Consider the following 14,199-nt stretch of genomic DNA (forward strand, 5'->3'; position numbering starts at 1 on the left):
ATAGGAGATTTTTCCTGTACTCCATATTCGCTCTAGAAAGCTGGTTATTTTATGCATAAACAATTTGAAATAAATTGATACGATTAACAAATAAAAACATAAAATTGATCGTTTTTCATTTCGATCATACAACTTCATTAACCTCAACAATTTTTATTTTATTTTACAGAAGGTGCTAGTGGGATCGAACGTTATACTACTGATTCTGCTTACATCTGGCGTAAGAAGTGGTAAGTATCTTAATTTTTAGCGAATTAATTCACAGTATTTCATCATAGCTCGTTTATTGTAGTAAAAAACTCCGTCAATCTTTTATTACTAAAATTCTATAACGTGGATTCATATACGAAACTTTATGATGGGCTGATATTAAAGTATATATATGTACTTTAATATGAGCATTCATTTATAACGTTAATGCAGTTTATAGTTGTGATGCAAAACTAGATATTTTCTTATTAAAACATTTTTTATTCACGCCGAATTAAAATTTTTAGACAATGATGAAAAACGCGTCGTTTGCTACTATACAAATTGGTCCGTATACAGACCAGGAACAGCAAAATTTCAACCTGACAACATCAATCCTTATCTATGTACCCACTTAATTTACGCCTTTGGTGGGTTTACAAAAGAAAATGCTTTAAAACCATTCGATAAGTATCAAGATGTTGATAAAGGTAAGCATAATTAAAGACTTATTTTACTCTGGTAGAAATGCTCAACACTTTGTGACTGGTTTTTGGCTAACAAAAATATGTTTTTTATTTCTATTCAATCATCATTTCTTGGCCATATAAAATACCAAAAATTACCACTTCAACACAGTTTCAATAAACAGTAAAGACTTTATTGTCTATAGATATTTAAACGACCGGTGCTTTGTTTATAAAAAATAGTTTCACTTTACCTCTTGCAGATTTACAGATAAAAGTACATGCCATCTAGCGGTGGACCGATAATTAATGTTAAGCATTTCTGTTCGGGTACATAAAAAATACTTAATTACTTATGTTATTTTGATTTTTTTGATCTTTCAAGGTGGTTATGCAAAATTCAATGGCTTAAAAACATATAACAAGAATTTAAAAACTCTGTTGGCTGTTGGGGGTTGGAATGAGGGTTCAAAACGATTTTCGCCTATGGTAGCCGATGCACAAAAGAGAAAGCAATTTGTCAAAAGTGCTGTGAAATTCCTTCGTCAAAATCGTTTCGATGGACTTGATCTTGATTGGGAATATCCTGCTCATAGAGATGGAGGAAAACCCCGAGATAAAGATAATTATGCGACTCTAGTTCAGGTAATGTATCCGCTTAGCAATAACGCTAATAAAATAAAAACATTTATATAATGTCAAAATGGGTTTTGTAGGAATTACGCGAAGAATTTGATAAAGAATCCTCGAAAACAGGGAAGCCAAGATTATTATTAACAATGGCTATACCGGCAGGTATTGAAACTCTCGAAAAAGGATACGATATACCAAGATTGAACGAATACTTGGATTTTTTCAATTTACTGTCGTATGATTATCATTCTGCATATGAGCCTGCAGCTAATCATCATGCTCCTCTCTATGGTTTAGAGGAAGATAACGAGTATAACTATGATAATGAATTGACTATTGTAGGTTACATATTTCATCGTATCTATACATTACAATTAAAGTAAAATGTTAATTTAAAATTAAATTTTATAAAGGCTTACACAATTAAATACTTGACTCAAAACGGTGCAACAGCCGACAAGATAGTAGTCGGTATACCAACATATGGAAGATCGTATACTCTTATAAATGCTGATGCCACTGAACTTGGAGCTCCTGCTGATGGGCCAGGTGAAGAAGGTGAAGCTACGAGAGAAAAGGGTTATTTAGCTTATTATGAGGTATAAAATATTTCATAACTTTATAAAATCAAATAAAAATAAATATAATGGCATACACTTTTCATGATTTCAGATCTGTGAAAATATTGATAAAAATGATTGGACTGTAGAAAATCCTAATCCCAATGCCATGGGTCCATATGCATTCAAAGATAATCAATGGGTAGGCTATGACGACGAAGACATTGTAAGAAAAAAATCAAAGTTTGTAAACGAGCAAAAACTAGGTGGAATCATGTTTTGGTCAATTGATAATGATGATTTCCGTGGTAAATGCCATGGTAAACCTTACCCATTAATTGAAGCGGCGAAAGAGGCATTGCTCGAAGACAATGAGTAAATATTCAGTAGATTTAATAGAATATATATTGAAGCTTTGTTTTCTCATTAATTTATTTGCTTGCAGCAAGGATAATGAAGACGACAGGCCAAATTCCGTTAGTAGCAAAAAGAGACCACGAGTGCCAGAAAATAAAAAATCAGTCAACCGCAATAGCGGTGGAAGCTCTAATAAGAGAACGACGACTACTACTCCTCGACCCTCATCGCCAAGAAGATCGCAGCAATCAAGAACTGGAACTAGAACAAGAACGCGTCCTTCAACACCGGAGCCAATTGATGATGAAGTTATCGATGGCAATGCTGATACTAGCGAAAATATCAAAACATCTAGATATCCCAACAGAGCTACAAAAACTCAAACAATTACAAATCAAAATCGTTTCAGAACTCGATTAAGTAATAACGACAGAGATAACAAAAGAAAACCACCAACTAGAACTTCTACAAACCAAAAGGCTGTGACCTCAAATAAGAAAACTACAACTACTCCAGCGCCACCTACAACTCCGGATCCTGGAAGCGGTAAGTAAAATTAAAAATTATGGAGATATTAAAGGTAAGGTAAAAATGAAAATTTTCAAATTCGTCCAAAATGTTCATTGAATATTTTTCCATAAACCCACATGAATGTCTCCACTTTGTTTTCGCCAAACATTTGTGTAGCTATTTTGAGAAATATTTAATTGAAATTTTAGAAAATATTTTGAAAAATTTCAATTTTAGTTTCCCTTCGGTGTTTTCTTAGAATCACGCTGCTAAAATTTATTAATAATTATGTTTCAAAAACTTCAGATTTCAAATGCGAAGATGAAGGATTTTTCCCTCATCCCAGAGACTGTAAAAAATATTTCTGGTGTCTGGACAGTGGTCCGAGTGGTCTGGGAATTGTTGCAAATCAATTTAATTGTCCCTCAGGTTTGAAATTAACATTAGCATTGTTAAAGTAGAATATATGTTTAAAACTTAATTCTGTAATTGAGCTTGAATTTATATAATTTTTAGGTCTTGTTTTTAATAAACTATCTGATTCTTGTGACTATCCAAGGAATGTAGTTTGTAATAAAGCTAAACCAACCACAACAACTACTACAACTCAACGAACAACTACAACTACAAAAGAACCAGTTGAAGAAGATTTTGTTGAAGAAGATGTAATTTATGAAGATGAAGAAGATATTGAAGAAGTAGAAGAAGAAAAAGTTGAGCCAGAAAAACCTAAAAAAATAACTACTACAACTGCAAGGTCTTTATTATACAAAACTATTAATAGAAGCCGACCTGCAAGTTCTTCCACGACAGAATTACCCTCAAGCACACAAGCTCCTAAAGCAATTATTGAAGATCTTCCTGAAGACGAACAAGATCCACGAGTAATAAAAGAGCTTATTGATCTTATAAAAAAAGCTGGTAATTATTATTATTTTAATAAAAAATCTTGAAATTAAAAACATTAACTATACTTTATCGCAGGTGGAATCGAGCAACTTGAAAAGCAACTAGCAATCCAAGAAAAAGGTTCAGCTGATCAAGTAAATGATCAAACTCCACCTACAATTAGTAAAAGTTTATATGACAGAGTTTTGAGTCAACAATCAAGTAAAAAAAATTATTTTAACGCAAAAACTTTGAACGACAGAACTGTTAAATTTTCAAAAGAAGACCCAGAAGAATTAGAATCTGTAGAGGAGGAAAAAATTGTACGAAACAAATCAAGATCTAAATTTATGAATGGTCCTGGTAGGACACAATTTGAAGGTTTAGATGAGGTTCCTGAAGTTAAGAGTTTACGACGGTCGTCTAAGCCCAAATATGTTACTATCGAACGTCATAGGTAGTCAATATTACATTTTCCTTGAAAATCCGTTCATTAACATTAATTAATATTATTTAATCCTTTTAACTAACAGCTCGTCAACTGAAGCATCAAACGAAAGTGAGTTGAATGAAGAAGATGAAGATGATTCAAATACAGAAGAATCATTACCGAATGAAAACTTGAACAGAAATGTTCCAGTTGAAAGCTCATCGACTCCCAGATCTACTCCTGGGTACGCCACAATAAGACGCACAAGACCATCAAGCACTACTTCTACTACAGAAGCATCTCGGTAATTGATTTATTTTATTAACTTTTTAACAACAATTTTATTTGATTTATTTTTTTATAAAAATATTAGATCTGAAAATGTTATCAAAGACACTGAGACAGTTTATAATGACGAGGCATCAATTTTAAGTGCACGTCGAACAACTATTCGGTAAAACAATAGTTATAAATAATTTAAATGCATTCTAATAACTTTAATGTAATCGATGAATATTGTATCAATATAATTCTAAAACGAAAAATGTTTCAGATCTTCTGATCTTCCAAAACAAGAAGAAGTTGACGAAGTTACTCCAAAAACAAGGTAATTTTATTATAATATAAGGCTAAAATCGTTTATTTTAATTTTCATGTGCATAAAAAATATTTTCAGATATGTCAATGCCAATCGTTTCCGGAGCACTACAGTCACATCTAATCAGGAAACTGAATCCGTAACGCCTAGAAGTACCTTCCCCAGTTCCACTTCAACAACGAAATTTGTCGATGAAAGTTCAATTTCAGATGGAAAAATGATTTCAATTGATGGTGAAACCGGTAGAATCAGTATTACACCTTTTGTTACAACTGAGTCACCTTCCACTGCACGTATTTACACGGATAGCGTCTCGACAACTGTCAAAACAACTATTCCTATTCCTCAAGATAGTACTCCAAATACTAATCCAACGACGAAACAAGATTTGCCCACCTTCACGCCAACTCCCAGAATTGCTACAATAGTTGATAGTGTCACTGAATCCTTACCATCCGTAACTCCTTCCGAATCAACTTCTCGCGTAACCTTAGCAGCAGTATCTCAACCACGTCCTTTCGGTTACCACCGAAGAGGTAGACCGACAACAGCTTCACCGACTACTTCCTCGAACTTAATACGTAGTTCAGTAGTAGGAAATGAACCAACATCAAGAACCAAGGTGAGTACTAAATCCAGAATAATCGCACGGTCAACTACAACTTCAGCACCTAGATCTACTTCTACTACTTCTACTCGTACAAGATCGCGGACGCGAACTCGCGATAAGTCAATAGGTGCTGTTAATGATGAGAATTTAAGGCGGAAAGCAGACGATTTGGATGCTAATCCATCATTGCAGGATCAAAAAGATGCTGAAGTTACAAGTAGAACCAGGCAGTCAAATCGAGGTCCTAATCGTTCAAGAACTCAAATACGTTCACGAAGCTCAAATAATCAAGAAACGAGTGTCAAAAATGCATCGAATAATGATGTACCTAGTAGAAAGCAACAGAGACCAATAAAAACTACAGCTTTAAGAGATTTGGAAAATACTCAATCAGTGAGAATAACAACTGAGATACCTTCGCGGAACAGAAACTCCTTCAGAGGTTCCAGAACTAAGACAGACCAACAAGTTACTGATAATTCAAATAAAAGATCACGATTTTCAAAAACAAGTCATACTAAATCCACTTTTCCATCTACAATTGATACATCTACAACAAAATCCACTACTACGATTACAACTCCACGTTATGATGTAATACCTGCTGTTAGGTATCCATCAACTATAATTCCATCGCAAGTTTATCCGACAACTATATTATCTAATCAAGATGCTGATTTTTTGAAGAAATATACAGATTTCGTTTGGTCAACTGATAAATCACCATTCGTGATTGACGTAAAAAATATAGGCGCATTAGAAACAACAACTTTTGGATTTGAAGAGGAAACATTTAATATAATGGAATCTTCTCTCCAAACGACAGCACCACCAATTTCATGGAAAAATTATGGTTCAACTCTTAGGAATTTCAATGATGAGTCTAGAACTACAATTTTGGACACTACAATAAATAACGACTTTCAATCGTCAACTCCTAGCGCTAGAATTAGTTCAGGCATCTCAAGGTTTACAAAAGACAGTTCTGTGAGGAAAATTTCCTCTACTTCTCCGATTCCAAAAACAACATCAGATAATGTAAATGCTAGGCAGAATACAGCTGCCCGAAGATTGAGACCTCCAGCAGATCAACTTCCAAATTCCAGCGAAGATGATAGTAAAAAAGCAACATTTAGTGATAGCTATACTCTAACTTCTAGGTCGCCAAGTAGCAGATATGTTACAAAATCAGATTATGCCATAACTACTCCTACAAGTGTACATACAACGCATGAAAAAAGAAGAAATTTATTAGAGCGATATCGTACTTCGGGGGATAAAATTCAAGAAACTCAATTCAAAGGAGATGAAAGTTATGATATTCGAGGATTTTATGAAAATTCTGGGTTGGAGTTCGAAGATTTAGAACCCTCTGATCCTCCTGGATTTTCCAACAATAATAATCGTGTAAAATCTACACCGTTAGATGCTAAAAACAATAAAACATCTGAAGTTAGACAATCTAGGACTAGGTTTACACAAAAAGATGAAAAAGAAGATAAATTTAAAAATTTTACTCATAAAAGTAATGGCACATCGCGATATGTGTCAAAATCTATGACAAGCACAACTGAAAAAACTACACCAGAGTCATTAATACCCACGAAAAAATTCGATTATTTTGCCGATGCCATGAAGAGGGGAAGCCAATTACAACGTACTACTCCAAAACTGAGTGGAGGAAAATCGATACCTTCATCAACAACAAAACCACTAGTCACAAGACTCGTAACGTCGATTGCCGAGTCTGATGTCACGGAAAGACAGAGAATTTTAGTAAAAAAGAAATACTCTTCACTCACTGGGACTTCTTTTCTTCCAAAAGCAACAACCGTTTCTCCACTACTTCTTAAGAGACAAAAAAACAAACAAGCCAGTCTAAATGAAATATCCAGTAGTTATTCTACAGAACAAAACATTGAATGGTCGACTTTACCAATCGAAAGTGAATTCATTGACAAAAGGTTTACTACTGAACCCAGCCCTGAGTCATCATCAACTATAGAAATTGAATCGGTTTTCAGCAATCTCATACCTCTTTAAGATGTACTTATTAGATTAATATTCCAAAGGCCATTTGATTTAATTAGCTTTAAGTGATCTTATGAATATATTCTATGGTCATCTACTCTTCAACTTTATTTTCTGCGCTTCTTTATTCTTCGGCTTCACTGTATGCGCTATATCCTGCAAATCTGCATCTTTTCTTCACGTGTTTCATGGACATGATGTTTTCTTTAAAAACAGAAAATATGATATAATTTGATGTTTTTAGGTCACCGATGCGCCAATACTTCATGAAACCAAATCTCTGACCACAAATGAAGATATTGCAGAAATTAGTCAAAACATAAAGCCAGAAAATAGTTCAAGAAATGAATCGGTTATGAAACAAGTATCTAATGATCCTTTGAATGAAGTTAGTGTTGAAAGGATTATAAAAGTGCCAGTAAGATTGGTAAATGGTCCGACAAATGAATTTTTCTATTTGCAAATACCAGAAAGTAAATTCAATGTTTTTGATATCAACTCTCTCTTGCAATTCAAAATTGTTGATATAAATGAACACTTAGATACAACTTTCGATAAATCAAAAACTTCGGAAAACGATAGTTTAAAAGTTAAAGAATTGGAAAATGTGAATGCAAATATAAAATCTAACATAAGTAATGTAGAGCAAGAGTCGAGAAGTTTTGTTTCCGGTAGTTTTAGTATTTCAAGTAGTACCATCAATGACGAGCTATTAGCAGATACAACTGAAAGAGTAACTCTGCCTTTGACTTCTACTCCTACTTATACCAATCCACTTGAAGTGTACGATAATAATTACCTAAATCAGAAAATTTTCAAAAAAGATAATTATACTATGTCAGATTTTTTGAAGAATTTTAATATCAATGGAAGGATCGACATTACAATGTTGAGAAGTGCAATTCGTAATTCATTAGCTTCTTCACGCAAAAGTAAACTACAAAACAGTGCAGAAGAAATTCCTGTTAATAATTATCAGTTAAATAAAACAACTGTGAATACCAATACAAATTTTACTCATAGACAAAGTATTTTAACGAGTCAAGATTCCAGTACTACTGCTCAACCCATAATTAATCATTCTACGAAAAATGTGGAAGCGAAAAAATCTGTCCGTAGAAGGATCATGCGTCACCGATTTTCAAAACCACTGAATGTTGATAAACAAGACACCAATTTAGTCAACCCAGCAACACGCGGGGGTCAGAACTTCACTGAGGTCAGTTGAGATAGAAAAAATTCAAACAGAAGAAGCCACGGAACCCCAATAGTTAAAGCAAGCCCAAATGCTATCATAACCGTCATGCGATGCCTTATTTATTCATCTTCATATCAAATCTAATATACTGCTTAAGATTTGAGGATGTGTAGTGAATGTGAATGGCAAAATTACTGAACGCTACCTTTCTGTTGATGAATTAAAACAAACATCTACTTTTTACCTTTCTTGAAATGGTGCATATGGTAAAAAACATCTGACAGTAATGCTAGTACTTTTGCTGTCAGACTACTGCTTTACACTTTATTTAACATCGAACCTTCATTACTTTTCGGAATAGAAAAGCAACTATATTTGACAGTGCCAGTAATTAAGTTTTTAATTTTTTCGAAGAAAGCTCAAATCGAAAAGTAAATAATAATGACTTTATCATAATTCTTCGATTAAATTAATATTGTCAAATTACATGGTGTTACATGATTCCAAACTGTATTGTTTTAACATTCAACAAAGCACAAGTATATTCCATAAAAACTAAGCATTAGGTTTCATAAAATCACTCAGTAAGCACACTATAATATGCATAACGTAAATAAAATCTCAAAAACGAATATAATATTAATAATAAATCACGCACCTTAAAGGGTTAATTTTTTTTAGTAATATTGAGTAACAATAATCAAAACAGGTTAAAACGTCGAGGAACCCAGGATCGAATGTTAACCAGCAACAAGTCAACTCACCACTACATCGAGTCTATACTACCCCGGCGAGAAACGTGTACCCCGTAAGAAACATCGTGGATACTAATCATGTCCTGGCTATAGCGCCAGATCAAAATGTCAATACACAAAATTTGGACGTTCAATTAGCCGAAGCACAAGCACCGATTTCCTCCACCTCTAATTCGGGTACTGAATCCTCGGCTAAAATTATTTTATACTATGTGATTTAGTTGGTTTTAATCGATTGTACAGTAACTTTATTGTGAATTTTTTAAAATTCGTTGTGTGTTCTGTTTTATTACGTCGCATTAGAGTGATTTCTACTTTTGAAACGAAATGTGTCTCTGAGTCTTATCAAGCATTTCAATGCTTGGGTAATGACAAATTTGAACTAACTCTTCAAACGTTACAAAGGTGTGGTTATTTCAATTTCGATCACTGACTCCTTCTTGATCTACAACTGACTTACATTGTTTTGCCATATAAACATATTTTTATTGTGAATCTTCATGGAAATGGGCTTCTATTCATTTCTCTCTACTCTTGGCTATACTTTTGGGTATGTTTTCTGCGTTGTACTCTGCTGCTTTTCAGAATATTTTAACCTGCAAACCATAATAAAAACGTGGCTAATTCTATTGAGTATTGTACCACAATTAAGATTTCCAATACTGATTAATTCTGTAATAATCCATATCACAATATAGGTAACTCAGCGTTCTCCCGAGTTAACGCCAATTTCAGGCGCAGGATCAGCACGACGGTCTCCCCGCGAGAGATTGAGAGCCTACAAGAATTTATCGTACCGAACAACAACAAGCTGATCAGCCCGGAACAGAGGCGTCAAGGACACAAGCATTTGGACTCCGTCAATGTAGCTTCACAATCATCGTACAGAGTGCATGAATCTAAACCGTTAAAACCCGCAGTTTCAGATTATGATTACTATGAAGATGATGAGGTATCGCAATATGTAACATCTTCTGATGGCAAAATCGCAATAACAAGCCAAGGTTACATCAAGTGCCTTGACCAAGGAACTTTTGCTCATCCTAATAATTGTAGAAAATTCATATCATGTGCTAAAATTGTAAACGGAGTTACCATTGGTACAGAGTATTCGTGTCCAAGTGGACTGTCTTTCGACCCAGTTGGTGGAATGTGCAATTGGGCAGCAGGTCTTGGATGTGATTGAATGCATTATAAAATGTGTAACCCATGATGTAATGAGTATGAGTTTGCGTTTTTTATAATTTGCTATTTTAATTTTTTAATTTATTTTGATATATATTTTGAGTTGAATACTGTTTCTACGGCAAGTTTAATAAGATGTTTCGTTAAATATTTTAAAGTAATTTAAATATGAATTATGATTTGTATGAGTTCTAAAAAATCTTGTAAATGACAAAAAATGTTTGACACATAATTTTCTGTAAACTGATTTAGAATATGAAGGCGATACCGTTATTAACTAGTAAACCTTCAAATCAATTTGAATATGTACATAGATATCAATTTTTTTACAGTCACATGTAAATAACAATAAGATAGGTTATCCTTATTTTTAACGATCCGAGTGAATTTAATAGTATGTTAATCGTCACTTTTTGTACAATAATATGACTTCGAATAAATGAAATCCCATTGTCATACGTATTCTTGGATTTTATTTCATATACTTATTAGCTCTCAGACTCACAATGATAATACAGGGATAATTCTACGTGGTATATGATAAAGTAGTTTTCGGCATTAAATGAAACTTCTTTGAAGATAAGGTAGGTAGATTTCAACAATCTTATGATGATAATGTAGAGTTACAACTCACTTGCGCCCTCTTTTGTAAGTCAAATACAAATGATGTAGACGATCGGATGTCTAAAAGTAAAAATAAAGTTCTTTCTATTTTTATGGATGTAATTTAACTTTAATCTTTCGAAAATCATCATATTATAATAATCTAATGTTGGTAGATGCTCTTAAATGTATAATTGAATTAACTCGGGAAATATGATTTTAAATTTTTCAATTATTTATATTTTACGATTCACCAACAATTTTTTAAACTTTTTTTTCTATCTACAGAAACAAAGAAATAAGAAAAATTAATAAATTGAAAGTATATTACAGTAACGTAGTCTTCTATCTTTATAATTTTTTATTATATCTTTATAATCCATTTAATTTTTAAAAATTATATAAGATTAATTTACATAATTTGAGTTTTAAAAATGAATTATAAGCTTAAAATGCAAGCATTTTTGTGTTAATAACAAAAAATGTTATTTAAAGGCATAAAAATATATCACTGAAGGTGCCTGATAAAATAAAAGAATAGTTAAGAAGAGATTCGTAATTAACTATTTTTTTTTAAATACTATGGATACAAACGAAGGCTATACACATCCTTTTATAGGTACATGTGTTTCTCTCTTTTTCTCACGTTAACTACATATCAATTATCGAGCTATAGGTGCGTGCGAGCAAAGCGGCAAGAAGATGATAGGGCGCGCTTGCGTGAGGAAAAGGTGGATCTTGCGATGTTTTATCATCGTTTACTGCAAATGAAACTGACGAAAAACGCCCAGCACACCGTACAATCGAAAGTATACATTGCAAAATTTTGACTCGAGAGGTTAGCATAGTTAAGGGAGTGAATCATTTTTTTTACTTATCGTAAACATTTGATGCTCATGCAGAAATTCTTTTTTATTTATGGCTGCAAAAAATGTTTTGATGGTTATTTCTTTGGCAATCTGCTTATTTTTTTAAAATTAAGCTTAGAGCATTCGATTATACACTGTTTCATTGCTGCTCACGAGAGCCTGTCGGGTGTCTAACAAGCCCATGATATAATAAATTAGGCTTGTAATCGGGCAATTTTTGCTTACCCCGTGAGGAAATTTTGCGATAGGCTCAAAAAAAAGTTGTTGAATCAGGTGTTGCAGAATAATTTTGTTTACATAATTGTTAACTATAAATTGAACTACCAACAAATGGGTGTATCGCGTAAGCAGGTGCATTACATGTGCAGAGCATCATTTTAAGGGAGAGCGATATGCCACTAATACTTTCATTTAGGTTCAATTGAGAAGAAAATCATTTATTGTTCAACTAATAATTATTTGGCATGTAGGATATGCTAAAAATTTAAATATGAAACTGATAATAGTAGCACGTAGTCATTTTTCGCTGGCTCGTACATAAATCTTTTCTTATATGCAGCTTGGCACGTATGGTGAACATCTTTACGGCGCGAACAAACGACGAAGAACACTTTGTAGTCAGATACAAAGTATGCGTCAACGAATGGCCAAGCCCTTTCTTGATGTCTTTCTTTTTTTATTATTTACAGAGACAGTGATGATATACGTGTCCCTAATAAAATTTTGCCAATTCGATGAGGCCTTTTACGAGGCTACGTGAGGTTTTTATCGAAACGCTCGTTGGGTAAAATTTTTTTCTTTGACTCTTCTTAGAGATTTAATGGTCCTATTGCTCCAAACAAGTAAGATATGGCAGGAGTAGTATACATTTTTATTTTATTCTGTCAGTGTTTTCAGACTAGGATATTTTCATTTTAAATTTTATGATTGAGTTTTCGGGCTTAGCGATTCGATAATCTAATGCTTGAGCTTTTGTATTTTTTATAATGACACTTAATGTATTTCAAAAGGATCCCTTTGAATCTTTAATGCATTACTTTTATACCGATGCCAGGTGAGACTTTCAGGATTATTGAGCTATGAATAAAATCTGATAGTAATTAGTCACGCACTTAGTTTAAAAGCATAGCATCAAAAAGATTTTTTATTGCGTTTATCACGATGCAATATATTATTACACTGCTTTCAAATACTTTTTAAAGCCTGGATTTATGTAAGAATATTTGTGTAGCAGTCTACAATTGAAATTTTTTCACATAAAATATTCAAACAATGATTAAAGATATGAAATTTGATTAAAGAATTAAAATTTGATGTTATAAATTAAGTTTACAGTCTCACACCTATTTGAAAATTATAAAAAACAGTTGGTTAGAATGCCAGCTGAATAAATAAAATAATTATAAGATTTTCTGCATCATCTTGGGTTCTTGAAAAAAACAAGATGTATGATGTCATTCAGATGTGATTTGATGTTTCGAAATTCATTTCACTATTGTATTCAATTGCTCTTCACAAGATGATGTATATTATTATATATTAATAAATGAAATATAATATTGTTTGCATAGTCCATCAATGTATTATCGAATTGATCAAAATTTGTTTTTGAAAACGCTTGTTTAAAACTCATGACTCTTACTAATTAAAAATAGATGATGATACATCTCCTCTAGGATATAAATGAAAGTAACTTTTTTTATTTATAAAAGTGAAAAATTTTATGGAAAATGAACAATTTTAGTTTTGTTAAATAAACAAAAAGTTTCTTTTTTACTGTTTTTGTATAGAATACATGAATATAAAGAGCAGGTTTAGATATCGTACAAATCTTCTACTGCAATTCTTTCATCCTTATCTTTTTTATTGTCTCTTTTCTCGTTCGATTTACTGTCCGCACTCGCTGCAGAGAGTAGCGTGAGAACGTCCACCTCTCGATAAAACTGTAAGATTTTCTTTTTTTCTAACCAAACACATAATACACCAGGGACACATCGTATCGGCAGGTGGCTAAGGTGGTTCATAGAGTCTTTTTTTCTTACCGCGTGGCCAATCCGTCAAACGTGTACAGACAATCACCCTCGCGTATATTTTATTGAATTTGGAAAAAGTGTAAGTCTCATCCTATGCCAGAATTCGGGAAACATTGTGTAGAAGCGGACAGCTCGCATCTTTTAAGCGCGCGAATGACACAGGGAACGTAACCCCTCGATCATCGCATCATTTGTGTTTGCGCAGAAAAGAAGAAAAAAGCGGTAAAAAGGGGAAAAAAGGATGGATCATCGTTGTCGAAACTTGATGGGGTTGCGTTATATA

At 33.0% G+C, this 14,199-nt stretch overlaps 1 protein-coding gene across 1 annotated transcript; it reads left to right on the plus strand.

The window, feature by feature from the left end:
• Nucleotides 1-1,127: 1,127 nt before the first annotated feature.
• On the plus strand, nucleotides 1,128-10,412 carry LOC106653368 (flocculation protein FLO11). Its single transcript, XM_023462841.1, has 13 exons — nucleotides 1,128-1,301; nucleotides 1,373-1,627; nucleotides 1,703-1,888; nucleotides 1,962-2,224; nucleotides 2,295-2,752; nucleotides 3,023-3,145; nucleotides 3,233-3,637; nucleotides 3,701-4,061; nucleotides 4,138-4,338; nucleotides 4,588-4,641; nucleotides 4,711-5,254; nucleotides 9,181-9,403; nucleotides 9,925-10,412. Exons 1-13 carry the CDS (start codon nucleotides 1,143-1,145, stop codon nucleotides 10,410-10,412), a joined length of 3,720 nt encoding a protein of 1,239 aa, XP_023318609.1. The 5' UTR covers nucleotides 1,128-1,142.
• Nucleotides 10,413-14,199: the final 3,787 nt, after the last annotated feature.

This window comes from Trichogramma pretiosum, unplaced genomic scaffold (genome assembly GCF_000599845.2).
Source record: "Trichogramma pretiosum strain Unisexual culture from Peru unplaced genomic scaffold, Tpre_2.0 scaffold1, whole genome shotgun sequence".
In the NCBI taxonomy this organism is placed as follows: domain Eukaryota; kingdom Metazoa; phylum Arthropoda; class Insecta; order Hymenoptera; family Trichogrammatidae; genus Trichogramma; species Trichogramma pretiosum.